The sequence below is a fragment of the Curcuma longa genome, chromosome 4 (genome assembly GCF_044706935.1).
Source record: "Curcuma longa cultivar G26 ecotype Majalengka, Jawa Barat chromosome 4, ITB_CL_G26_1.1, whole genome shotgun sequence".
NCBI classification, from domain to species: Eukaryota; Viridiplantae; Streptophyta; class Magnoliopsida; order Zingiberales; family Zingiberaceae; genus Curcuma; species Curcuma longa.
The window spans coordinates 15,077,438-15,104,817 of NC_133864.1; the positions used below are offsets into that span (position 1 = coordinate 15,077,438).

At 41.4% G+C, this 27,380-nt stretch overlaps 6 protein-coding genes and 1 pseudogene across 7 annotated transcripts; 3 read left to right on the forward strand and 4 right to left on the reverse strand.

Annotated features, from left to right (window-relative positions):
- The first annotated feature begins 4 nt into the window (after window positions 1-4).
- On the forward strand, window positions 5-1,675 carry LOC141827152 (uncharacterized). Its single transcript, XM_074714404.1, has 4 exons — window positions 5-19; window positions 110-388; window positions 649-792; window positions 1,124-1,675. The coding sequence occupies exons 1-4, from the start codon at window positions 5-7 to the stop codon at window positions 1,310-1,312; spliced, it is 627 nt and encodes a 208-aa protein (XP_074570505.1). The 3' UTR covers window positions 1,313-1,675.
- Window positions 1,676-2,512: 837 nt separating this feature from the next.
- On the reverse strand, window positions 2,513-6,728 carry LOC141827515 (65-kDa microtubule-associated protein 6-like). 2 transcript variants are annotated; one of them, XM_074714780.1, is made up of 12 exons: window positions 6,142-6,728; window positions 5,849-6,052; window positions 5,305-5,559; window positions 4,649-4,864; window positions 4,418-4,573; window positions 4,183-4,342; window positions 3,938-4,089; window positions 3,682-3,769; window positions 3,537-3,610; window positions 3,389-3,463; window positions 3,011-3,311; window positions 2,513-2,806 (listed from the first exon to the last, which is right to left on the reverse strand). In XM_074714780.1, exons 1-11 carry the CDS (start codon window positions 6,205-6,207, stop codon window positions 3,018-3,020), a joined length of 1,740 nt encoding a protein of 579 aa, XP_074570881.1. In that variant the 5' UTR covers window positions 6,208-6,728; the 3' UTR covers window positions 2,513-2,806; window positions 3,011-3,017. The 2 variants fall into 2 exon arrangements, with proteins under 2 accessions (XP_074570881.1, XP_074570882.1); XM_074714781.1 differs by having other exon boundaries at window positions 2,513-2,823.
- Window positions 6,729-7,406: 678 nt separating this feature from the next.
- Window positions 7,407-11,251, reverse strand: LOC141826856 (RNA demethylase ALKBH10B-like; the record flags this gene model as incomplete). The annotated part of the gene is given in 8 exon segments (XM_074714174.1): window positions 7,407-8,430; window positions 8,523-8,677; window positions 8,767-8,879; window positions 8,951-9,070; window positions 9,420-9,537; window positions 9,669-9,763; window positions 9,918-10,037; window positions 10,335-11,251. Coding segments are annotated over 8 exon segments (1,974 nt in total). The 5' UTR covers window positions 10,918-11,251.
- A 650-nt stretch (window positions 11,252-11,901) lies between these two features.
- On the reverse strand, window positions 11,902-14,056 carry LOC141826857 (putative inactive receptor kinase At1g48480). The gene is made up of 2 exons (XM_074714175.1): window positions 12,751-14,056; window positions 11,902-12,632 (listed from the first exon to the last, which is right to left on the reverse strand). Exons 1-2 carry the CDS (start codon window positions 14,054-14,056, stop codon window positions 12,028-12,030), a joined length of 1,911 nt encoding a protein of 636 aa, XP_074570276.1. The 3' UTR covers window positions 11,902-12,027.
- Window positions 14,057-17,691: 3,635 nt separating this feature from the next.
- Window positions 17,692-21,003, forward strand: LOC141826478 (beta-glucosidase 26-like). Its single transcript, XM_074713729.1, has 11 exons — window positions 17,692-17,941; window positions 18,058-18,116; window positions 18,632-18,707; window positions 18,799-18,870; window positions 18,998-19,085; window positions 19,186-19,429; window positions 19,563-19,678; window positions 19,821-20,038; window positions 20,130-20,161; window positions 20,450-20,552; window positions 20,624-21,003. The coding sequence occupies exons 1-11, from the start codon at window positions 17,710-17,712 to the stop codon at window positions 20,899-20,901; spliced, it is 1,518 nt and encodes a 505-aa protein (XP_074569830.1). The 5' UTR covers window positions 17,692-17,709; the 3' UTR covers window positions 20,902-21,003.
- A 648-nt stretch (window positions 21,004-21,651) lies between these two features.
- LOC141828219 (cyclin-A3-1-like) lies at window positions 21,652-24,600 on the forward strand (annotated as a pseudogene).
- A 349-nt stretch (window positions 24,601-24,949) lies between these two features.
- LOC141826598 (eukaryotic translation initiation factor 5A-2-like) lies at window positions 24,950-27,102 on the reverse strand. Its single transcript, XM_074713856.1, has 6 exons — window positions 27,032-27,102; window positions 26,824-26,951; window positions 26,091-26,213; window positions 25,950-26,006; window positions 25,795-25,869; window positions 24,950-25,300 (listed from the first exon to the last, which is right to left on the reverse strand). Exons 2-6 carry the CDS (start codon window positions 26,944-26,946, stop codon window positions 25,199-25,201), a joined length of 480 nt encoding a protein of 159 aa, XP_074569957.1. The 5' UTR covers window positions 26,947-26,951; window positions 27,032-27,102; the 3' UTR covers window positions 24,950-25,198.
- Window positions 27,103-27,380: the final 278 nt, after the last annotated feature.

Sequence of the window (27,380 nt, forward strand, 5' to 3'; positions counted from 1 at the left end):
TACAATGCCTAGGCTTCAGGTTACATGCTCCAGCTATTGCCCTTGCTCATGATTTTGCTTGTTATTTGCTAGAAGTTTTAGCTTATGTTTTACAGAAATATTTTTGCAGTCCATTACAATTCAATGCCTCGAGGCACTCCAGTTTTTGCATGGCCTTGGGCTCATTCATTGTGACTTGAAGCCTGAAAATATATTGGTGAAGAGCTACAGTAGGTGTGAAGTTAAGGTCATTGATCTTGGCAGTAGTTGCTTTGAAACAGATAATTTATGTTCCTATGTACAATCACGATCATATCGTGCACCTGAGGTTATTCTAGGTCTCCCATATGATAAAAAGATAGATATATGGTCGCTTGGATGCATCTTGGCCGAACTTTGCACTGGAAATGTAAGTTTCATAACTCAAAAGTAGTATACAACATTTCTTCTTTTTCTTTGCGTCTTATTTGTTCAATCAATTCCATGTCATATGGATAAATCATGTGGCCAAATTAGAGATACTGTTTTTATCTTCTATTTTTTGCCTTCTCCTACTATTAATCTTTTCCTAAGATTATATTAATGGATTGTGCTGTTTTTTCAAGATGCTATAATTCATAACAACAATGCTCTTCTACTTTGTCATTAAATGAAATCCTACTTGTGCAGGTTCTCTTCCAAAATGACTCTCCTGCAACGTTACTAGCACGTGTTATCGGCATCATTGGTCCCATTGATCAAGGAATGCTTGCGAAGGGACATGATACATACAAATATTTTACAAAGAACCACATGTTATACGAGAGGAACCAGGTTTGAGCCTCCAATATTTAATCTATGTTAAAACCAACTTTCCAATCTTGTGCTGTCTTTCTATAAACCGGTAAGGGTGCATTTTAAATTGCAACAAAAATCATATCATTTATATGATTATCAGAAAGAACAAAGGACAGTCAAGTTTTCATTTGATTAGAATTGTTTGTTAACTCGCCGCACAAAACCAAATAATGACCCATGCTTCATCTTATTGTGACAAAGGTGGTTAGTACCCTCTTGAATGCTCCTTTTCTTAAAAAAAAAATCTGAAGGATGGAAGAGAGGTATAGCTCGAGTGCCTTGATCCTCAATTACATTTTCTTTTCAGGAAACCAACAAGCTAGAATATTTGATCCCAAAGAAAACATCACTACGACACCGGCTGCCGATGGGTGACCAAGGCTTCATTGATTTTGTCGCACACCTCCTCGAAGTGAACCCAAGGAAGCGATCAAGTGCTTCAGAGGCACTTAACCATCCATGGCTTTCATATCCTTACGAACCAATATCATCTTGAGATATCCATGATGGATGCTGCATTATCAATCAGACTCGGAGAAAATTCTCATTGGAATTATCCGCCGCTGCACATAAATGATGTCGCAGCCGATCTTTCACTCGCAAAGCAGAGAAGCTTGCCGCGAGCTACTCAGGTAAGCCTAGGTGGGAGAAGTTCGATATCTAATTCCAATTTTTTTTGTCCTAGTTTTTTTTGTGACATTAGGATCCGACTCCTCTTCGCAGTGGAGTCTTGTTGTAATCACTCACTTGCTCCTTTTATCATTTGTGTTCATGTCAAAGGGTGTAGTTGAGATGCACTCTGTTGTATATGATGTGATTATTATTGAGGCCTATGAAATTTTTGCCTTTTAAAAGTTTTTGACTGGATTTCTATCTTTCAACCAACTAGTTGTGTGGCACTACGCTTAAGGTTAGTAATTGCTGCAAAATCTGGACACTTTATACTCAGTTCTTGTTTTAGCTCGCCGTATCTTTCGATCGTCCTCCTCGGTATAACTGTTCTATGCAAAATGCTATCTTCTTTGTTTTGTAGGTTTTTAGCATTTTATGAAAGATAAAGTTGTGGCAGATGGAAGAAAAAAATAGTCAGTGAATCAAAATGATGAGTTTTAAGGGGCAATTTAAGTTCAAGTGAGCTTGTTCGCCATCCTTAACACAAGGCATTCTGTGAGTTTGTCTCCTCGTCTTCTTGGATTAGGTGGTTCGCCCTTGATTGTATTCTGTTTGCTATTTGCGATCGCTGTAACTTAAAACGATAACAGATTGAGAGCTCTAAGGAGATCAAGTGACAAAAGTTTGAAAACAGTGAGGAACAAGTTTTGATGAGTTCTAAAAAACATTGTGAGAAAGAAGACATTACACGGTTTACCAGTTGTACAGGATTTAAGTTTATTTTGTCTTCATTTAGGTAGTTGAATTGGCCGGTATGGCTTTTAAAATGCCATCCCGATCTAGCTTTATGCGAGCCGAGAGTGATCATAGCTTTACGACAGGCAAGAGTGATCGATTGCTACAGCCGAGAACTACTCTCAACTAGTTTCTAAGACATTATATCGATATAATGATGCCTGAGTACATGGTATGTTACAAACATTATGTGAACATTGCAAACCAAATATCAATTTTTTAAAAAAAAATTTACCTGCGCAAAGTAAAAGTTTCTCTTTTATTTACAGCTCCTACATACATATATTCCATTTGACTGATATTGCAAAGTAATAGTATCAGAACATCTAGTTAATGAGTTTCATTTAACAAAAAAGATCGAAGGGCCCTGCGGCCGGCGAGGAACTTACAGAAAGATAAGCTAAGAAACTAAAAATAAGGTAGTACAAACTAAATTTCTGTTTTCTGGAAAGTGTATGTGTTCTTAGCATTTGATCTTGTTGCTCAAGAAGGGAGTCTCTTATCTCTGGTGCCAGTTTAGAATGTCCTTTTCAGAAACGAAAGAAGGCTGAAAGATCATTTGAGTTCATTCTTGCCGTACTTCCTGAAACCAAGCTCCAACTGAAGATATCGAATTAGTGAGAAAAAAAACAAAGAAGGTAGGATTTGATCAAGGGATTCTGAACAAAATGCAGAAAAAATTCCTGTGAGAACCAGTAAGTCATTTCATTTCCATCTACTAACAAATTAAGATGGTAATTTATGGATGTACTTGCAGATGTCAAAATGAATAACAAATGACACGAACCTGAGAGTTAAGTGAAAGGTGGAGACTCAGATTCAGAACTTGTAATGGATGTGAACAAAGATGTTGTATCCTCCCTTGACATTGGAGCAAAGTTCAACGATGTGCTGGACAGACGCCGTATCTCCTTGGAGTATGCATCAGAATCGCGAGAACGGAGAAGAAACAACTGGGGGCTTGCACTGGTCATGGAGCCATTTGCATTTGGCTTCCCTCTAAAATTGGTGTTCCTTCTTGGACTCCATTTGGACCCGTAAACTGTTTCCTTCCCTTTGAGGAACATGTTTTGAAGTTTTCTCTGCTCCTGTTAAGAAAATCAGTATCGCATGTAAAACAAAAGACTCTGAAGGGGGGAAAAAGGATCTAAGAGATGATACATACTCGATATCGCCTTTTCAGTTCTTCCTTCTGTTGCCTCAATAGTTTATACTCTTCCAATATGGATACCAGTGAAACCTAAACAATTAACAGCAGATAAATCACCAGATACTCCATAACTTGCAGACAATGAATCAAGATTTTCTTTTACCCCATCATACAAGAAAGGCATCTGTCTTTCGTTCTCCCAGACGAATATCTTGTTCATCAATTTGTCCACCATATCTGGAAACAGCACTAAACAGCTCAATCAAGATGAAAGAAAGCGATAATGCAACAGTCCTATGAAGGTCCACCTGGAATTTTGCTGACAATCGCTCGTGCCTTCTCTGCGCGTTTTAGATTCAAGTGGAAACCTCTTCCAGCAATGTACTTGTTTGGATCCTGCAACCAGATGAAGGCATCAGTCAGCTGCTAAGTAACTTGAACTTAGTGACAACTGAGAAATAGACGATGTGAAGGTTTTCGAGATGCAAACAACACAAGATCTATGGAGCATAATGCTAAAGGTTGTTTTACAATCCAATTCTGAGCATGGCAATAGCAATCTACCTGGTCATAGTCTTCCAGCCAATTCTCTTCAGTACATGCCGTGAGCCATTTGTTTACCCTATCCATGATTTCCTTCCTAACAATGGTTTCCTCTTTGGCTTTAGAAATTTGCAACTCGATGCTCGCAAGAAGTTCAGAAGAATTCACAATGCCTGGACACCAACAAGAATTGAGACAAGTGACATGATGCCATATGTTGTTTATCACTCTCAGCACGGCTTCGAATATGTGTGCCATACACTTACCTGAATCTATCAGTGCACTGACGTTCTCCGGTGCTGTGCTCATATCAGGTTCGATATGTGCAGTTCTGCATATCTCTTCTAGTTCTGTCCTTCTAATCAGAGCAAGTTCCCTCATTCTAGTCGCTTTAAGGTTTGTGAGCCTCTCAACTTCACCTTCCATCTGTTAAGAATTATACTTTCGGTAAACTGTTTTTCGTTTGATATTAACAGTTAGTAGAGATCTAACAAATCTAACCTTCTCGATTGTTTCAAGCAAGTAGACACCTGGGCATCCAATGTCATGTTCAAGTGATCCCACAATGCTTATTGTTTCTCTATAGTATTTCTTCTCTTCATCAGTTGTCTCCATCAGATTCCACAGATCCAGCAGTGATTCCGCCGCTTGTAATAGCTACAAATCATAGAGGTCGTATCAAACAATTTTAAAAAGAGATGTTGAAAGTTATGCATGTAGGTCGTTATCAACCTTCTCCTTTCGTATCTTCTTCTCAGTTTCTAGCTTCAGGATGGTTTGAGACAGCCCCTCGAGTGTGGAATCACTAATGTTTGTGGAAAGTTTTCCACCATTATCATGCAAGCTAGGGTGCACAGAGTCGACCGTCTTTCGAAAATCCACTTCAAGGAGACCACATAAAGAGTAAATCTCATTTACAAACTCCAAAACTTTCCGAAGGCGGTCAGACTGAAGAAGAAGAGTTTTTGGTCAGATCAAAAGTTTCTTGAATGCTGCTAACCCATACTAGAAACAGCAATTCTCATATTAGTGAATTCACATTATGCCACTAATCGACAATACTAACTCTTCACTTTGATACAATAATCTGCTTGTGACGCTCAGAGATATCAAATAAACAGACCTTTAGACATCTAAAAAGATCACTAGTAGATCCATAGAAGTATACAATCATGCGAAAGTAACCTTAAAGTGTAATTAGATGAAGAAGTTGTAGCTTTCTTCTTACATCCTTTGCTTTCTCAACTTATATGTAATATCTAATGATTAATGCCCAACAAAATGTGTTTTTGACAAACTAACAACTTGTAAACCCAGTAGACACTAAACATATTCTGAGTGTAGAAAACCAGGTAGACTAACTGGAGTTGCATGAGCAAGAAACATACCTTGTCCTTCTGGAGGTCCTTTAGTTGCAACTGATACTCAGTGAGTTTTCGAACCGACAAGTCATCTTGTTCGATCTTAACATCATTAGTCGGAGGATGAGGGTAACTGAATCCTCCTTCCATCTCTGCTTTAATCTTCTCAATCTGCGACAGCACTTCTGCAAATTGTCTCAGCCGTTCCTTTCTCATTTCCCTCAAATTTTCCAAAAGAGGGTCGACTGAAGCAAGCTGCTCCTTCAGGGACAACTTCTCCATCTACACAACAACAGTCAACTGCTATGAATTTAAGCGATGCAATGATCATACTAGCGGAAATTGCAGAACATGTTCTTGAACTGATACCAGAAGTTTTTTTTCTCTTCAAAGTGATAGATAAATCTCTAGCTATTGTACATGTAAAGAAAGGAGTAGTAAAATTCTCATATTGACATGAAGCTGGCTCATTGCAGTTGGTTTTACCAGTCGAATTGAGAAGAAGATCATCCGAGAAATCAAATAGTGAATAACAATGGTGGCAATTTTACTAAAAAAAGTGGTATGGCACCTTGCGCTGGAGATTGCGTTCATCAAGAACAGCCACAAGCGAAGCAACCTCTGCTTCTTTGGCCGCCACTGACTGGTGAAGCAAAGCCCTAGCTCTGCTAGCTTCTTCGATCTTCTTCTGGTATATTTTCCTGCACTCCCTCTCCAATTCCAACACCATGCTGTCCATCTCCTCCTCGCTTTCCCCGATCTCAGTCCATATTTGCTGTTCCACCCAATTGGCATGAACACAGGCGGACCAGGAAAACCCTAAATTTACAATCTTCGCCAACGAGAAGGTGCAAGAGAACGAACCTGAAGCTCTCTGATGGAATCGCCAACGCCGGAGGTACTCTCCGCCTCTAACCCTAGAGTCGCCATGCCGCCTTCCCTTCCTTGCACCTCAATCAGTCGGCGAGGAGGAGGGGATGAAGAACAATGGTGACCAAAACACCAACTTTCCTCCTCTCTCGATCGAACTCGCCGCTTGCGCGGAAAGGAACAACTTTTCCGCTTCCCTTCGCCTTGCCTTACAAGCGTGCTTGCTGATGCCCGAACTGGAAATGGTCGCCAGGAGAAAGCAACCGAGATTTTGCCAAGATTGAAGCAAAAAAGGGAGATCTTTATAGCTGCAACCTGCTGTTTAACGTAGTTTATGGTACTTTGGTTGGTCAAATTCTGAAACAGGAGCAGCAGCGAAGATGTTGTTGTCGATCAAGGATTGCGCAGTTTGAATTGGCTGAAATCTCACTCTCGAAAAGAACAATTCTCGATTAAATGGAGCAATTAAAATAAGCTGCAGTTGGAAATGCCTGGGGTGGATGGATATGATCGATGACACTCCAACCGCCGGCAGAGGCGGTGGAACTTTCACGTCGACGTGTCATGTCACCGGCGGCCATCGGAAAGCTATCCTCCTCTGCATTTGTTTGGTGGCGCCGTATTGTAGTGGACTCCGGCCATCGGTTGTTGAGCAATCATCTCCGCGGCAACGACAGCCGGCGAACCCTACTTTATTATATATGCATGGGCAAAAACAGAAAAGATTTTCCTTAAAAATCATTCTATTCTAAAAATAATTAAAATATTTTATTTTAAAATACAATAAAATCCTCCTGATGTGGTTGTTTTTACGGTCAAAGGAGAGTAGCAAGTCAGCGTCACAGTGGCTTAACAACTCCGACTCAGACGCCGTTTTTTCACCGCCGTTCAGAATTTCATTCGGTCAGCATCGTGATCACGTCGATCACTCAACAACCTGACTTTAAACTTTCTCATTTTTTGTTTATCATTTTATTTTATTAGAAGTGCTGATCCATATTGTCCTCTCAAAATGATACGCCTTCTCTAATCATAATAATAATAATATTAATAATAAAACGTGTGATTTTCCAGATTCTTCTAATCATTGTCAAAACATACTTAATTATTACAGATTCAGATTTTATAAGGTATTAAGAAAAGCTAGCAATTTATCTAGTAAATCTAAGCTAACTCTACCACCTTTACTGAAATGTTTATGGGGTTAAAAGTTCTCCCTCTTTCTCATCAAAAGAATAATTACAGATTTTATATGTTTGTGTTTGGATGAATTAGCATGACATCAAGTAATGTAGTTTCAATCTACAATTATCGTGCCTATGACTAATGAACATTTTGTGCTTTGTAGTGTCAATTTAATCTTGTTTTGCCTTTGCCCATCCAAAGAAGCTAGCCATTGAGTAGTCCAGGTTCAGAGGCATTTTAAGTATATGGCTCAAGTCTGAAGATAGCCTACAAACATGAAATGCTTTTGGCCTAACGTATGAAAAAAAGAGAGAAAATAATTGCTTACCAATTCTTCTATCGTCCTCTACATTTGGTTCATAACTCCTACGTAGTATTCTGATTATCTTAAGAAGGCTCTAAACAAAGTCTTCTCCCTCTTCTTATTTCTACTTTGCAACACTTTCAGGAAGATTGTCATCAGCTTTTTCAACAGAATGGTGGTGTTCTTGGTTAGGAGTAGGAACAGGCTCAGTCAAATCAGTGGTAATATTTGGGGAAGAATCAGAAGCATTACTATTAGAAGTTGGCTTCTCAGATCCGTTGTCATAGATGGTTTCGACAGAAATCGGTGTTCCTGGTAGCTGCTGGGTTGGGTAAATATGAACAGATCCTGGGGGAAGGAAGACTCCAGTGCCAGGAACAGGAGGTCGGGGGCCAGTTGCATTCATCGGAGACGCTGCCGCCCACCCAACGGTTGCAGTAGGCCCTGCCGGCAGGGCTGGAGAAGCCACCATGGGAGCCGCTGCAAAGCGTGGTTGGACACCATTTGGAGGTAGCATAATTTGTGGGGCTTGCTGAGCATGCAGAATGCCATTGGCGGGCATGATCCCATATGGTTTCCGAGCTGATGGATACCGGGAGAAGCTTGAAGGCCTAGCTGATGTTGGGATTGAGAGTGGATTTGCAGCAGATGAAGTGGAGAACGTGCCTTCTGATGGAAGAAGAGTTTTCTTTGGACGGTACTTTCCGAAGGTTAGTAGTATTAGTGTCTTGCGAAGGGAGGGGATAGCACGTTTGGCTAGATCTGCACTTTTCCCTTGCATGACAAGAAGAGACCTGGGAATAGATCAAAGAGAACTATCATAGATGACATAGGCATCACTAATAATATGGCCTTGAGTTTGGAAATTGGTGAAGTAGAAACATACCCTGCAATTACAGGAAGTTTCAGAGAACCATCATAATCTCCTCTGTGATTGGATCCCACTGCTCTACCATATACAACATCACAATCGGTCAAGAATAAATTACAAACTGGCCTACCAAACCAAGATGGCCATGTATGAGGCTGTGAATGATCCCCCTTCACGTGAGAACAAAAGTCAGCCAAGAACATCAGGAGCTCTCACACGTTCACACATGTACAAAAAGAAGAAGAAAGAGATTCCTTACCTCATTGAAAAAGTCAATCATGCAAAAATCAGGTTTGACTAGCAAAATTTGCTGTTCAAACAAGTAGTCGAAGATACTATGAAGTAAGCTAGGAATGGCCTCTATCTTCCTCTCTACAAATTGTATTCAAGTTGTCAAAGGATATGTATAAATCAAATGAAAGGAATAGGGCAAGTAGCAATACCTTTCGAGGTCAGAGTTCTATGTTCATCTTCTATAGGTCCTTCATTAGTGGGTATGCCTAGCTGAATCATCTCTCTTCCATGTCCTTTCGTTGGTCTTTTCAGGGTAACAAGTGTTTGTCCTGCTTTACATCGGAAGGATGTTAAAGATAAGAGCTAATAATACAACTATGTAAATCTTATAGGCAAAAAAATAGTTCAGTGGATTAATAATAATCTACAATGGATCCATCATGGAACAATTTATCATTACATAAACCTTTAAATAGTGCCTTCAATTAGAATATCAGTAGAATATCCATCATGGAAAGAGGTCATTCTGATTAGTTTAAGTAATTGTTTGAGGATCTTGAATGTCATGCATAAGAATATACCTATAAATAATTCCCGAATAATGAATTTATTAATAATAACTATAAATTTATAATTGTGTATCCTGTAAAAGAGGACATGGATTATTGCAATGCTTGCCTGAAAGTTCTCCTCTGTGGCCAGCAGCTCTCATTTCATTTGCTAATGAAACAAGTTTAGTGACCTCTGAGCTATCCAGAAAATTTTCATAAAGTTTAAGCCCTTCAACAACATTAATCTACAAGTTGTATGATGGAAATTAATAACCAAGTTGTATAATAAAGCTAAAAGATTAAATTTCAATGTAACAATTATAGGATGCAATTAAATGCAGCAATGTTTTTGTTTTACTTCTTATATAAAACTTACCATCATGCCATCACATGTTTCTTTGGCTATGAATTCTTTTGGTGCTGGTATTACCTTTTGGGTTCTATCTTGATCTGAGGTCATAACTGTGTTATCTGTAGCAGATAATGTAAAATTAGCTGAACTTGCCACAAATAACTCAAGGATAAGGGTGTTGCATGCCATTACCAAGATGTTCTTTTTTAATGTTGCACATAGTAAGCTATACCAAAACATGTTTTTGCCATCATTAGAGAGTGAAATGCATACCTCCACAGTCTGAGGCTTGACTACAACACCGGGTAGCAGCTTCCAACTCGATAACACAGGTCTCAGCTGGATTACTTACATCCTTCATGCAACAAATTTCCGCCAGGCTATGTGAGTTTCCTAAATGCATTTAAAAGTGAATCAGATCATAGTTATCCTTGAGCATCCAAAAGTATACTACTCCTATTCAAAGATAACAGAGGCAAAATCCAAATGAGTGTTTCTTGCTAAAACGATCATTTCAGTCATTATTAGTTATTAATGAAAACCGTGGCTATGGCTTATAGTTTGATTGTGTATAAGCTGGAGTAAATGCGCTATGCAGTAACAGGGAAAAAAGAGTGAACTTCCATATATCTGCTAATCGATTGTACATTACTATCACAACAGACTCGTGAACTCAAATCAAAAGCTCACCATCCTTCCCAGCAACAGGGAAACAATTCGTAGCACGTGACATCTGCACATTGTTCTGGTTCACGTTCTTGCTTAGGTCTAATTTATCCACCATCTGCTCCACAGTTCCATTCTCAGACACAGCCGTGCCGGAAGCAGGAGATACACGACTCTCTCGAATCCCATCAGATCGATGCCCATACCTATGCCCAAATCCGGATTTCCTTCCGTCCTTTTGGCCATACGAATGCCTCTGCCTCTGCTTCAGTTGCCTCAAGTCCACCACCTGCTGCAGCGCGTACCCCACATCGGTAACAGGGAAAAACTGCTGCATGTGGAGGAAGCTTGTCCAGTAGAACCGCCGTTGGTGGATGCACCCAACGACGTGGTCATACTCCCCTGGTTCGCCAGTGACCCTCATGTGATCCATCAACAGATCGATGATCGCGTTAGCCGCCGCGAACTCGCCCCGCAGCCACGAGATGAGCCCGTCCCTCTCGTCCACAAACCACTGCTGCGGCACATCGCTCCCACGGGCGCCGTTCAGCGGGAACTGCATTGGCTCCACCGACACCACCACCGAGTTACCCGACAACGCCGCCATCTCCAAGCCCGCCCTCTAATTCAAGCACATAACCAAAGATCCAACCCCTTGGCCTCGAAAATCACGAGAAAAATCTCGTCCAAAGAAGTAAACCGAGCAATAATCTAGAAGAAAAAAAATCGAACACAAGCTCCGATCCTGGAAACAAACGGATCGGAGGGGAGAATAAAAAATAATGCAGCTAAAAATCGCGCAATCACCTCGATTAGGACGGAAAAAACACATCAAACGCACGAAATCACCAGTTGAAAATAGATTTCTCGATCGGAGAACACGGAGAAAAAGGAAAAGTTCGAGAATCCGATCGGGAAATACAACGAATTCGAGCAGCAGAGAGATCTGGGCAGTGGGCGAGTAGGGTTTCAGAAGCAATGGAGGTGGCTTGTGGCGCACGCTTACTATCTCTCTCTCTCTCTCTCTCTCTCTCTCTCGCTCGCTCGCTCTTGTAGAAGCGCACTGCGAACTGCGTTCCTTCGCTACCCTGAAAACAAGAATGGCCGACGTCACCCACTCAGATCCGTGCGATGACGTCAGCCTGAGCCGTTTCAGGGTCACCCTCGCTGGTGTCCTTCCGGACCGGGTTGCCTCACGACTTACGCCATGAAACGCTTCCCATGTTATTTATTTCTGATCCAGTAATTCGTTAGGCCAAACTTACCGCATCCGTCCCGACTTACTCCACGAAAGACATCTTCCAATCTGATCGAGACGTCTCAACTAACTGCTTGCCCGGGCCTCACGACTTACGTCACGAATGGAGGAAGAAGTCGATCGGATATCGCAGGTGGAGCCCAGCAAAGCGACCGAACGGACCCGAGTTACGACTTCGTCCAAGCCCTGCGGTTAACGCTGCCAGCGGTTCAGCGGACCGGCGAGGATGTTTCTAACCCGACCCACATGCCACGGCACTCGACTAACGAGGTCCACCAACTGAATTTACGCGGTCGAGCTTCTAGAAGGACCCATAAACAGAATGATGCGGGAATAGAAAAGGAGGGTGTTGTATACAAATCTGTTAGTAGCAAACACACAAAGGGAAGAACAAACGATTCTGTGATAAATCACCAAAATTAGGGGGAAATCTGCATGCGAAGCTATCTCCAATACTGTTCATCCAGGAAACTCAAATTCAGTGGTGGAATGATCCCTGCTTGACGATCGACTTTGCTCAATGCGAGCGACGACCTCGACCATCGAAGGCCGTTCTTCCGGATGCTGAGCAGCACAGTCCACGGCAAGCTGCAGCAGCTGGACCATCTCCTGCTCGGCATTCTGCTGCCCGAGCAGATCGGGATCGAACACCTCGGCCGTCCGTTCCTCTTGCACTACCGATCGAACCCACATTGGCAGATCAACGCCGTCGCCGTCGAGGTTGGCCTGAGCAGGGGGCCTCCCGGTGAGCAACTCCATCAGTAGCACCCCGAAGCTGTAAACGTCAGCCTTCTGAGAAACCCTTGAAGGGTCAGTGATCTCCGGCGCGCGGTAACCAATTACGCGCTCTATAGTAGCGGATGGAGCGGCGAGAAGAGAGAGGCCATGGTCGGAGACGCGGGCTTCATACGACTCGGAGAGCAGGATGTTGGAGGATGTGATGTTGCCATGCGAGAAGGAAGAAGGTTCAGTTGAGTGAAGGTATTCAATGCAGCGCGCGGCATCAAGGGCGATGGCAGTTCTTGTGTCCCAGCGGAGAGGGGTTCTTGCAGATCCCCTGTCGCCTGTGGAATTCATCCGGCGAAGGTTACAAGTTGCAGAAACAAACAATTGAAAATGTTAGAGATTTGCAGAGAATTGATGAGCGAATCGATCGGATGAAGCTTCAGTGAGAGTTGTTACCGTGAAGGAGAACAGAGAGGCTTCCCATGGGCATGTAATCGTACAACAGGAGCTTCTCGTCCTTGCTGTAGTAGTACGCTCGTAAAGGGAGCAAATTGGGGTGGTTCATCGCCCCGATGAGCTCCGCCTTCTGCCGGAAATCTTTTGCAGTCAAGGTTACATAACCGAGTCTTTTTACGGCCACTGTGATCCCCATTTCCAACACCGCCTTGTACGACGTCCCGAACGTACCCTTCCCCAGCACCTCCGCCGATGCCCTCAGCAAGTCCTCCAGCTCGAACGTTGTAGCACCGGCGGCGGCGCCGAAGAAGACCAGCTTCTTCGGCGCGGGGAGCGCCGCAGGTGGTGTTGGTGTAGCGGAAGGCGTGCTGCTTTCTCCTCCGCCGATTCCCCTTTCCTGCTCTGGCACCGCCGAAATAGCTTCTCGCTGCTTCACAGGCGGATTCGTCGCCCTCTTGCGGATCCTACGGTAGACTATGAACAAGACGAGCAGGAAGGCGACAAAACCGGCGGAACCGACGACGATGCCGGCGATGGCACCTCCGGAGAGATTGTTGCTGCCGTCGCGGTCATTCCCGTCGCCACCCCCGGAAGGGCCCCGATCCGTCGGCGGCGATGGAGCAATCTCTGCTGAACACGGAGGAAGCGGCTCGTCGCAGAGGCCCGTGGATAGGAATGCGGTCACAGGAAACCGGCGAAGAGGAAGAGGAATCGAACCGCTAAGCTGATTTAACGACACATTGAACAGTGTCAGATTAGGCGGAACCAAAGAGGGGAGACTCCCGTTGAGCTGATTGCTCTCCAGGTAAAGCAATCGAAGCTGTGTGAGGTGGTCGAGCGCCGGAGGGATTTCTCCATAGAACTGGTTCCCAGCGAGGTTGAGCCGGACGAGGTTCCTGACAGAGCTCAGAACCGTTGAGATTCTGCCGGAGAACTGATTCTGCTGGAGGTAAACATTGCGGAGCTCCGGAAGCGCGAAAATATCGGATGGCGGGTCGCCGGACAGATGGTTGTAGCGGAGGCTCAGGTTGCGGAGGTTTGAAAGGTTTCCCACGGTTCCGGACGGGATGGAGCCGATGAGGCTGGCACCGGGGAGGCGGAGCGCGGTGACTCTGCCGGAGTCGCACGCCACGCCTCGCCACGAGCAGGGCGACAGGGACGTGTTCCACGGCAGCACGGAGCGGCCGACGGCGGCGCGGAAGGAAAGCAGGGCGACGCCGTCCGCGGCCAGATCCGGTGCTCCGCCGGGCAAACGCGCTACGAGAAGAAACAAGAGGAAGGCGCAGAAGAAGGGCGGTGACGCCATGCGTCTGTTGACGAAAAACCTCTTCTATTCTTCTAATATATAATTAATATACAATTTGCCAGTAATTGTGTTGGTAATTATTATTATTACTACTATTTTAGAAGGAAGCGAAATAAAAGAGTTATATTTGCAAATAAATATATCTTCTTAATTATGAGGGATAAAAATATAAATTGGGGAGAATAATTATAGCATGCTTAACTTTAAACAGGTAAGAAAATACTTTATTAGTAAAATATTGCCGTCTATTATTAGAAAAAAAAGAATTACATAATTTGAAACAATGCCAAATTAATATATAAAACGAATAGAATTTTAGTTAAACAACTAATTGGATTTCTGTTCCAAAAACCAAACAGATGGGTAAGAACAGAGACTTCTATTTTGTTAGTCAACCAGGTTGACTTTGACAAATCGATCTTGGAAAATTGGGAGAAGAAAGGTCGCAGAAAAGGAAAGAACGGCAATATCGTACTCACATTAATTTGACTGCGAACGCGTGGCAGGTGGTCGGCGCCGTCAAAAGTCCGTCAGGGCCACGTGTCGCCATCGCCGCCTTGTGATTGGATGGAAGGAAGGAGGTGTGCCATCCACGGTGGCGTTTGACTTTTTGCATGTTGACTTAGTACGAGGGGGTAGATTTCAACGGGGATTCACCAACAGCAGTTGCAACCCATAACAAAATGTCAAGAACTTAAGCTACAAGAAAACCAGAGTCGGTGCAAGAACCCTAACGATCTGAAGGTTCCTACGGCGTGGTGGAAACAGTCAGAGGGATTGGTGCCGTTGGACTGAAGGTAGTCGGAGTACGGCTAGATGTTGAGCATGAGATAGGAGCCGATGGACTGGAGGAACTTGAGTAGGGGGACGATGACGGGTTCGAGGGTGCGATGACAGGTTCAAGTGTGCGACGGCGAAAATGTTGAATATTGGAGTCTTAAAATGATTAATATGATTTTGTAGAAAATTAGAATGTCATCAATCAATCGATGAAAGTCGAGATTGATTTCAAAATTGAAATTTACATTTCGCCTAGATTGATTTAGATTATTAATTTACTTAAAATTGATTAAGGATAAATCAGAAATTAATTATTTAAAATCGAGCTAAAATAATTAATATTATATAAAAAATGCATGGAGAATAATTTTACATCGAAGAATTTCGATAGACTTTCCTTCTTTATTAATGTTGTTGTGTTAATAAAATTAATATAAAAAGTCCATGTGTTATATTCTCATGGATAAGCAGGTGCTCGCACCTGTGAGTCCACAGCCCGCTACGTGTCGCGCGCCGCATGCGCATGCGCGCAATGAGAGCTTTATCGATCTAAAACTATCGGAGATAGTGTTGAACACTAGTCTCGACGATCTTTATCGATCTGGAGCTACTAAAGATAGTGTTGAATACTAACCTCGACGATTTATATCAGTTTGTATCCTCCTCCGCAAGCTATCGGAAGCCAGGGGTGGAGACTTGGATGGCGCCGTCGAGATTGGCGACGACGAGAGCAGAACGGATGTAGTGCATTTTTAGAGTGGGGCAGCGTGAGGGAGGCCCGTGAGCACTTCGGAATCGGCAACGACGGCGGTAATGTTGATGGCTAGGGCGTGCTCGACGACGTTGACTGCAAACCAGTTGGCGGCGGCGGCGTTGCATAAGAAGCGCTGATGTAGGCCCCGGGATGAAACGAGGCGCAAGGTAGTTGACATTAGACCTAACCACGGGCCGGGTCCAGCCCCGAACCTGGCCCGGGTCAGCGGGCCAGGTCAACGGACCTGACCTGGGTCAACGGGCCGGGTGGCCCGCTGACCCGATTATCCAAGCCGAACCGGAACTGGCCCGACAGGTTCAAGAGAATGTGAAATCGGCGGCCCGTCGGTTAACCGGCGGGTTGAACCGCCGGTTTAAAATTTTATTTATTTATTTATTTTTTGGTTTTCCCGTTGGAACCGGCTCCGAACCGTGGGCTTTGATTCAATCTTCCTCAGCCGCCTGTAGTGGGAAATCGAAGCGGGTACGGCGCCGGTGAGGAAGTTGCCGGAAAGCACCAGGCTCTGGAGGGCGGCGGCGGAGAAGAGCCCCGGAGGGAGGCGTCCCCGAAGCCGGTTGTTCCGAAGGTTGATATGGCGAAGAGCCCGGAGACCGCCGAGGGAGGGAGCCCAGAAGCCGACTCTTTGGGAGGGCGATGGCGACGACCTTCCCTTCCCGGCAAGTGACGCCATTCCAAGCGCAGGGGTCGGAGGTGGAGGCGTTCCAGGAGGCCATGGAACCGCCAGCTGGGTCCTCTCTGACGGAGGATTTGAAGGAGAGCAGAGCGAAGCCCTCCTGATTCACGGCAAGCGGGAGAGGAAACAAGGTGAGAAAAGCACAGAGAAGGAGCTGCGAGGAGCTGAACTCCATGGCCACGGAGGTTCGGGGGCAAAGCAGTGATGGCATTGTTCGTCTCACTTCATTGAGAAAGCAGGAGCATGATCAACGTGGTGGAGAAGCAATCGCTCAGATAATAAAAATTAAAAAATAAAATAAAATCGGCGATTCTCTTAAAATAAAATTTTAAGAGGATAAGTGTAAGTTTTTTTTTTAATAAATTTTAAATTTTTTAATATAATAATCTCAAACCGTCATGAATCGTGGACTAAACCGTAAATAAGTGGTTTCGAATCATAAATTGTAACCATCTTGGATGGTTAAGATTAAAAGTTGATCTGTCATGAACTGTCGAATCGACAATTCCGAACCGTCGAACCGTCAGTTCTGAACCGTGATCAAGTCTAGTGTTCCGCAGGTACACATGCTGCAAAAGGTTGGAATTAGCGGCCCCACACGATCGGCTCCCCGACCATCTGTGAGGAGGTAAATCACGGTGAATGCGGGACTGGCCAGGGCATAGTGGTTGAAGGATTTGGAAACATGACACATTTTGATGTTATCGCATGTGCGCCATGAGCCTTCGAACCGCCTACCTCATGCTGCAAGCTCCCATGTCCTGATCAGCTGCTTCCGCCCGTGGGGGCGCAGGTACACATGCCACTGAGAAAGAGGGGAAGCAACATGAACAGAGCGAAAAATCTAGGCCCTTCGTTATCCTCCTGCAATTTCAAAGTTGCATGATCGAACGGCTGTCCAATCTTTTGCACACAAAACACCTTAAAATTCAATGATCGACAAAACATGTTAAACAGGCATTAAATGGATTTTAGCATGCACAAAAATTAATTAATTAATTAAATAAACATCAAATCTTATCGAATCTTATCGCGTGCCTCCGACGAGAGTTCTCGTAGAGCAAGTTTGGGGATGACGTGGCTCGTTTCACGTTTCCGATTGGCATCGCCTGAAACACAGGGACACGTGGACATCGATGGCTTATACGCTATGTTTTATCTAGAATAAAACAAATCTAAATAAATCAGCTTTAAACCTAATGAAATATTTTTTTAATGATTTTTTTCTTTTGTTCATGAAAACAAGTTTACTCCAAATTAGTCGCCGACAGTAATGCTTTTTTTTTTCAGTAGATAAAAATATATAAAAATAATTTGAAATTATTATCTTGTGATTCTTATCTCTACTCTATGCGACTGCACTCATACTGCTATATAAACGCACACCGCTCTCCGTCCCCCCTTGCCTTTCCCTCTGCCTCTCAGATGGGTTTCCGGAGATCCGCATCGCTCTTCTGCTTCCCTTCCTGCTTCGTCTTCTTCCTTTTACTCTCTTTCGATCCAAGTCGGGCCTCCAACGCCGGCCATGGTCTCAGCCGCGAGGCATTCCCGGAGGGATTCGTGTTTGGGACAGCGGCGTCTGCTTACCAAGTGGAAGGGATGGCGCTCAAAGGAGGAAGAGGGCCCAGCATTTGGGATGCATTCGTTAGAATCCCTAGTAATTTTTGATCGTGATGTTATTTCTGTTTCTTCGTATCTTTTCCGATTTGTGTGGGTTGATGTTGAGGTGTTGCGGAATGGTTAAATAGGTTTTATTTCTTCTGGTGAATGCAGATACAATCCCCGACAACGCTACTGCTGATGTTACAGTTGACGAGTACCATCATTACAAGGTTATTCTTTCTCTAATGTTTTGTTCGTTTTCCCCCTTTTTTCTGTCAATTGTAATTTCTGGAGCAAAACGACAACTGACTTACTGCATGTCGAATTTTAAAACAGCACCAAACTATAACTCTGCTTTAATAACAGTTGTATCTTGGATCTTTAATTTTTAGTTATATTATGTATTAGAGAAAGATCATAAAAAGGATTGCAAGGGTTGGCTGGTTTCTTGTGATTGCTTTGTACTCGTTTGCTCTGGTACCAGTTGTTGAATCATTGACTAATTAGTTGTGGAGGAGATTTGTATTCAAAATGTGTTCCTGAAAGAATAAAGGTTGATGTGTGGCATGCATGTTTTACTTGTTGCTTGTATCCCTTGTATTTTTATTGCCTGATATGTCATAATTGAGCTGAAGCTTGTGAGGTGTATGCATTTTTAATATATCGACATCATGAAGGAATTCAATTTATAATATATATGCATTTTAAAGTTGTATTTTCAATTTCTGACCAAATGATCATGCAGGAAGATGTTGAGATCATGAAAGAATTCAATTTTGATGCGTATCGATTCTCAATTTCTTGGAGCAGAATATTTCCAAGTAATAAATATCATTATGTGTTGTTTATTTCCTTATATTCAGTTTGAACTTCTAAATTAAGTACGTTTTCATATAAAATTTTCCCTTCTAGATGGAACGGGTAAAGTCAATTGGGAAGGTGTAGATTATTATGATAGGTTAATTGATCATTTGATACAACAAGGTATGTTAAATTTTCAATTTAGCAATGAGCATATATATATATATATATATATTTCTAATTTTTTGGGAAAATGTTCAATTTTAACATTCTCACATATATATATTTTTTAAAATTTTGTATGAAATAGGCATTACTCCATATGCAAATCTTTATCACTATGATCTTCCTTTGGCACTTCATGAGGAGTACTTGGGTTTGTTAAGCCCGAAGATAGTGTAAGTTTTAAAGGTTATGAACCATGTTTTTTTATTCAGTAGTAATTGAACCTAACTAATAATTTTGTTATATTTATTTGTTATTTGGTATGTGGTTTAGGGATGCATTTGCGGACTATGCCGATTTTTGTTTTGAGAGATTTGGTGATAGAGTCAAGAATTGGTTTACCTTTAATGAGCCTAGGTGTATAGCGGCACTTGGGTATGACGATGGTTATCATGCCCCAGGGAGATGTACTGATTGTGAAGCTGGGGGGAACTCGACCATTGAGCCTTATATAGTGGCACATAATTTGATCCTATCTCATGCAGCTGCAGTGAAAAGATATCGAGAAAAGTATCAAGTAAGTTGTAGTTTGTTCATTGAGTTTTATTTGGTGAATAGATTGAAATGGCCTACCATGAAAATGAGCAATTTAAATTTTGTTTGATATGATTCCTCATCCAAGATGTGTTTTTTGTATATACTCGATTCAGAAAGAACAAAAAGGCAAGATTGGAATCCTTTTGGATTTTGTATGGTATGAACCGTATTCTTACTCTGTGCAAGACAAAGCCGCAGCTCAAAGAGCTAGGGATTTCCACATCGGATGGTGAGACCTTGTTTCAGTTCACTCTATATTTTTTATTTTTAATTTATGTTTTTCTAACATTTTTCATGGTAGATCGAGAAATCAAATTTCGATTGCAGCAAAGGATGATTTGTTCATTCGATTAATTGTTGCTCCTTCGTAGGTTCCTTCACCCTCTAACATATGGACACTATCCAGAATCAGTTCAAGCCATTGTCAAAGAAAGACTCCCTAAATTCACTGAAGAACAAGCGAAATTGGTGAAAGGTTCATATGATTATGTGGGGGTCAATCAATATACATCTTTTTATATGAAGGATACCGGGGTGGTTGATCCAAAACCTGTTAGCTATCAAGCCGACTGGAATGTCGACTTCAAATGTTAGATTTTCTCTAACTTTTTTCAATAATGACTCAATCAATGATCCTTTATGTTAATACTAATATTATTTATTTTCTCATTATCATTTAGATGACCGAGATGGTGTGCCAATTGGTCCCCAGGTAAATTTATTTTGTATTGTTTTTCACTAAATTTTATCATCATCATATCTTGTGACATACAAAACAATGTCATTTCTTCGAGATTTTTTTATGATACTCAACTAGAATTTTGTTAATGGTGATAGAATATTTCGTTAATGGTAGAGTAGCATTTCATAAATTGTGTTCTATAGATTTGTCTGTTGGTGTTAAAGGTTGTACATTCTAGTATACTCGTTTTCGACTTAACTTTATATCAATTACATAATTTATCGATCGAACTAAGATTGAATCTGAATGTTTTTTTAGGCTAATTCTTATTGGCTCTACATAGTTCCATGGGGACTCTACAAAGCCGTGACCTATGTGAAGGAAAATTATGGCAATCCCATCATCATTTTATCCGAGAATGGTAAACCTTATCTTGATTTGTTTTCCAAAATATCGAACATCCATCCACCTTAACAATGTTGTTCATTACAGGAATGGATCAGCCGGGAAATGTCACACTTCCAGAAGCCTTGCAAGATACGACGAGAGTTAACTACTACAAAAGCTACATTGCTAACTTAAAGAGGGCTATGGATGACGGTGCGACGGTGATAGGATATTTTGCGTGGTCTCTTCTCGACAACTTTGAATGGAGGTTGGGCTACACATCGAGATTTGGTATAATATATGTAGATTTCAATAACAACAAGCGATTCCCCAAGAATTCAGCTTATTGGTTCAAAAAATTTCTTCAGAGGAAGTCAGATTGAGCTATCGTGTTCCATTTAGATTATGTCGTTTGGAGATTTCTTGTTAGGGTTTGATAAAAGCACAATTGAAGTGAAATCTTTGTGCGCAAGGTTCCTAGTTTTTGTGTGTATGTATGCAAATTAATTCAACTTTCAGTCATTCGCAATCTTTGTACTAGTTTGGAGTGAACATCGATGAGCATCAAGTAAGGCAAGTTGTTGTCCCTGGGACATAATTGAGTTGGTTTTGAGAAACAAAGTTGTTGAAGTGGATAAGTTTCGAATTTCGATGAAGTTAATGATATATTTTTGTGTAATGGTCAACTACAACTTCTTGATTTACCTTTTCACAAACGTTCGTGGAATGATCGTGTAGTAGATTCTATCTTTTTGTTGAAGAGTAAGTCGATGATCCTTTCCATCTAAAATCCTTTGAAGTGAGCAAATTCTGAGATTATATGGCACACCAAATCAAATAACAATTTCAATTTAATTGTAAAAATTAAAAATGCCTACAAAATTTTAAATATTTGTAAAATACATATCTAAATAATACGATATGGAAAAGTACTACGCTAACTAAAAAAAAGTTCCTTAAATTTTATAAAAGAAATAGTTTTTTATTTTTATTTTTATTTTAAAAAATTGTTTAAAAAAAGTGGGAAACCCTGTTTTTTTTCCCTCTCAAACTGGTTTCGAATTCTGTTAAGTATGGCGCCTTTCTTCCACCGCCTCAATCCTCTCCCAAATCGCGAGAAGAGGAATCGGTCCATGGCGGAGAAGGAGAACATCGCCCCTCGCCAGACCCGGGCGGCGGCCAAGAGAGCTGCTTCCGCCGCCGCAGCAGCCGCCGCCGCCCCTGTCCCCAGCCGGCCTCCTACCAAGAGAAACCGCATAGCCCTCGCCGAACTCCGGTTCCTCTCAATACCACCTCCAGGCTACCCGGCTCCGATCGCTCCGTCACTCGTTCCAAGGGCAAGCCAAAGATCAGCAAGAAGGCAAAGCTCCGCCCGGCGGCTTCCTCCGATGAGATCACTCCGCGCGAAGATCCCCAGATGTGTCCGTCCTACGCATCGGACATATGCCAGTACCTCAGATCTATGGAGGTTTGTGGATCAATGTTACTTTCTGGTTGGATCGGCCTCGTTAGGGCTTCATCTGGTTGATTTCAGGCGGAGCCGAATCGAAGACCGCTTCCGAACTACATGGAGAGTGTTCAGCACGATATCACCGCGGGCATGCGAGAGGTTCTGGTGGATTGGCTGGTCGATGTGGCGTTGGATAGCAAGTTGGCCTCCGAAACCCTCTTCCTCACCGTCTCATACATCGATAGGTTCCTCTCTCTGAATGCGATCACTAGGCAACGATTGCAGCTTCTCGGAGCGTCTTGTATGCTCATCGCCTCGTATGTTCTAAAATTCCCTTCTATTATTTGCATCGAATCACTGATCGATCACGTCCTGAACACTCTGAAAATGCAGCAAGTATGAAGAGGTAACTCCTCCGAAGGTGGATGATTGCTGCCACTTCACGGATAATGCTTACACGAAACCAGAGGCTAGTTCATGTTTATTTCCTTAAACAGGTCTTCTCTCGGCTGAATTGAGCAATGGTGAATGACATATTCTTTTTGTTGCCCTGCTTGTGTAGGTGGTGAAGATGGAGAGAGATGTTTTGAAGTCTTTAAGGTTTGAGTTAGGCAATCCCACTGCCAATACTTTCCTAAGGTATTATACACATCTTAAACCATATCATGTATGTTTATTGCTGGCTATCAATATCTTTGTGAGGTATAATTGTTTTTAATTTGCCCATATAAGTTTTGTTGGAATTGATTTTTTAACTGAGTTGTTGAATAGGGAGATGGATGAGTTATGTTATGAGTTTATTGTTATAAATTAATTCCTCAGTTGAATGACAAATAATATTTAACAATCATAAGTGGTGAATGGTTGCTTCAATTTGATTGAATACAAGGCAGTGGCTTGAACAGAAGCGTGGTTCATGGAGATGAATAGAAAAATGGATTGCAAACTGAAGGTGGGGGAAAAAAATCCTAATTTAATTAAAATCCTTGTCGTTTGTGTCCACTGGTGCATGGTGTCAATGTTGTAGAATTATGCCCTCGGACATAATTGAGTTAGTTGCGACGAGGTAAAGTTGTAGAAGTAGACGAGTTCAAATATAATGTCCTCCTCCGTCATGATCAGCTGTGGTTTCTCGATTTGTCTCTTCACAGATGATTGTGAAGCCAACTGTGTGGGACCGTTAGGACGAGTGGATTCCATCTTTTGCATAAATGTTGTGGAATTACAAATGCCTTGACATACATGAAAGCTTAGAATCGATGTATGTTTGCAGTGTTTTTAGCAATCTCCATTCTTCTCTATTCATTAGGTGATCAGTTTTAGTTTCAAACCTTTAATATATGAAGATTTTATTCTCATTCTTTAAACTTTGTGTTTGATTTATTTATACTTGTCAAATAGCAAAATATCCTTTGCACAAAACATGCATTAATCAAGTTGAATTTTAAAAGGATTAGAGGTTGAACCTAAACAAAAAAGAAATCTTGATGCACTTCAATAGTTCAATATCCGTATATAAGTTGCTTGATAGAATTAGCTATTTCATGCTTGCAGGCAATTTATGCAGGCCTGTAAAGATGGAAAAGTGAGTAAAACATTCCCCCTATTTACATTATGTTCCTTTTCCATTCCTTACTGTTAGAGTGGTTGCTCAAAACTCCATGACTTACTCAGGCACATCATTCAAATCTGCAAATAGAGTTCATGGCAAGCTACCTTGCTGAATTGAGTTTAATAGACTATGATTGTGTCCAGTTCTTGCCATCTCTGGTTGCTGCTTCAGCTATATTTCTCGCAAGATTCACATTGGATCCAAATAGTCACCCCTGGGTATGATTCTTTTTTCTTCATGTTGGATTTTTTTAGGATTTTAATCAAAGCCATTATGTCTATATTTACATGCATTCAGGATATAATAAGCTCCAAGGTGAACATTGTAGTTGCAAAGCAACTCAAACATGCTTATTTTCAGTGAAAATCATGCTGTAATTTAACTTGTGGGAAATCAGTATGAGTAAATTTTATATGTATTTCATAAATATGCTTAAATAGATGATTTGGACAAAAATAAATTTATGGCTTTTGATTTAACAAAAAACTAATTAAAAGAGGGTGTGATATGGCAAATACTAACGTTATTTTTTCCCTCTGCAGTGCCAAGAATTGGAGCAAAGTACTTGTTATAGCGCTGCAGATCTGAAGAACTGTGTCCATGCCATTCATAACCTGCAGTTGAAGAGGAAAGCTGCGTCCCTAGCAGCCATTGGTGAAAAATATGAGCAACACGAGGTAGCTTTCTCTATATTTTTGTGAGAATCCACATCCTGATTATGATGTTTTAAACGATTCAAGTCGAGCTGAATTTAATGATGCTTAAGTTTATTTATTGAAATGCTTATTGTGCTAAACAGTCTTATTATTGCCCCTTTAATGTAATTAAACTATTAACTTTATTCAATAATTATTTACAAGTTTTATTCGTGAAGTTTGTTTGTTTTATATGAATATCTTCGATTAAATAAACTTATGCTAATTTATAGTCCTAACGGTCTTTTATTTATTTTTTGGACAGTTCAAGTGCGTATCAACTCTACCTACACCCGTGCAGATTCCTACCAATTATCTTTCATAGGATACGAAGTAGGTGATCTGCAGAGCAAAGTGGCAAGCACACGAGGCTATTGCTCCAGAAAGGGAACTGCAGAGTACCTAATCAGATTTTAGGTTAAAGAAACCATTTTGAAAACACTATTTGTTGTGTTTACTAGGCATCTAAATGTAAGATATTATAGTAGGTAGGAGATATCGATACCTGAACCAGTCTGAGTACTTAATGCTTTAATCATAGACTACAATGTAGTTATGTTTTATAACCATTGAAATAGAGTATCATCGAAGAATATGGAGTGTAGTTTGAAGGATAAGAAGGCACTAAAGTATTTTGGATACAAATCACACTGATGGCAAAGTGATTAATCATAGAATAAACAATTGAAATAAGATTTCAAGTCTGTCAAATAAACATATACAACAAACATCATGCAACTCATTCATGATTAAAGGGGGCAGCTAGATGGTGCACGTAAATGTTACATAGTAGTTTTGGACACAAATCACACTCAAGCCAGTGATTAATCATCATAAACAAAAACGACAAGTAGTTCAAATGTGAACAGTAAGCACTCACTATAAATATTTTTTGCAAGACGATTCATGATGTACGAGGCCAGCTACTTGGGGCCGATGTCCTTGAGGGCACAAATTTGCTCTTCACCCATTGCAGACATCACAGAGACAACTAGGTCCTTTCCCTGTTCGAAACCATCTTTGATCTGCAATGTTAATGGTGTTAAATTGGCACAGGAATATACCTACCAGGCTAAGAATAAGGCAAATCCTAAGTAAACCAACACAAGAGTTCACCAAGTAAAATGCCGAACATATACAAAAACTAGAATTCATGGTTATGACTTCTGGATGACAGGAGGCCAAGAAATAAGACATTCCACTGAAAATATAATTAGATACAACACGATACAATGTGCATATATGCAAGAGATAGGAAGAAAGAGTTAACTTGTGAACTAAGTCAATCTAGATGGACTGATTGAAAATTGAAATACAACTTGACTTGGTATAGAAGTGAATATATGCAAGAGTTGCTAAAAAGTGAAGCATTGTTTATACATATGCAAAGGTGCACAAGGGCCGACATGAATCACTCTTCAGAACAAACTCAGAATCCAACTTAGTCAATGTGGAACAACTCAAAACAAAAAATTATATATTTTAAATAAACTTCAACATGCATAACCACTTTGAAAACCTGAATAAGCAAATTCTCATCTGTTGGGAGCTTCAGATCATCTTTGGTGTTACCATTTTCAGTCAATAGGCTCACCTGACAAATGTATGTGTTAATAAAAAAAGAACTCATCAAAGCAAAAGGGAAAATGAAATATAAAACAACAAGAACCATACAAAGCCATCCTCAGAGATGTCAATCAGCTGGTAGTCCGTGCGATTAACATGAGGTGCCTGTATACAGATTAAACAAATTTAAATATCAAAGACATCTGTATGATCAAATAAACAACCTTTCTACATAAGTTGTAAACACACATCACAATTATGTGAGGACGGCACAATATCCTCAAGCTTCTTGCCATTAAAGATGTCTATGCCAACAAAGTGACACTTTGCATGACCATGCTTTCCAGTCTTGCTAGTTGAAACCTCAACAACCTGAAATACACAGTCAAAGCGTTTATAAACATTGCAACAAAAAAAGATGTATTTATATGAAGTTATAATCACAAATCATGCATATGATAAAAATGTGGAGTCCAAATTGCTTCAAGAAATTTGAAAACAAAATTAGCTGAAACAGTGAACAATGATAACAAATGTAGAATATTTTGATATTTAGCATACTACTTATATGGTTAGTAAACAAAATCACGTACAACAATAAAAAGGAAAACAAAATCTTTACAATGAGAAACTACCATCTTCAGGTTCATTGTATAACCACAGATTTCTCCTCTGCGAAACAGGAAGATCCTTGATTAACTCGCATAAAGAACCACTAGATAAAATCATCACACGAATAGATCATTACTGCAGCGAAGAGTACAAAAGGATTAAAAATAATAATAGTCGCAGTTTATCAAATTAGAGATCCATATTTCAGATCGCCCTCATTCCCTCAACGCCTAAAAATATAAGGTGAATTAACATAAACTAAACAGCTACCGGAACAAAACAATAACAGGAAGAAAGAGAGAATATACCACTGTACCCCACAAGGCGCTGTAAAATTAGTAGAAATGTATGAAGTGGGTAAACTAGGAACCTTGCAGGGCCTGCCTTTGATGACGATGTATCCGTTCTTCCGGATCGTCCCAGCCTGCTGCGGGTACGTCTTTGACGCCCCGGCGTCGGCCTTCGACTCGAAGTGATGCTCCTCGTCCGACATTCTCGCTGATGCAAAGGCAGAGAAATGAGTTGAACGTATCAGACTACAGATCGAAGAGCAGCGACATCAAAACTTCACCCAGTACCTGGTAGCGAAGATCGGAGGCGTAGAAGCGATGAAGCGAGATGGATCAGCGAGGGATCGGAAACCGCCCGCTGCCTCGAGCTAGGGTTACTTCACCATAAATAGGACGACAGATATGGCCATGGGAAGATCAGAGCCGTCGGATCTCGAGAGATCTTCGGGGTAAATTTGAGAAAAGCAAAAGTTTCAGCTGTGTTTAGCAAAGTCTGCTGAAGTATTGGAATCATCAAAATACCACCACGATATTTGATAATTTCCATTTTGATACATTTTATTAAAGAACGGAAGAAGAAGCTGCAATTTCGCACTCATCTTCTTCCACTTCGTCTTCTTCGCCAAACTCCCCGGCG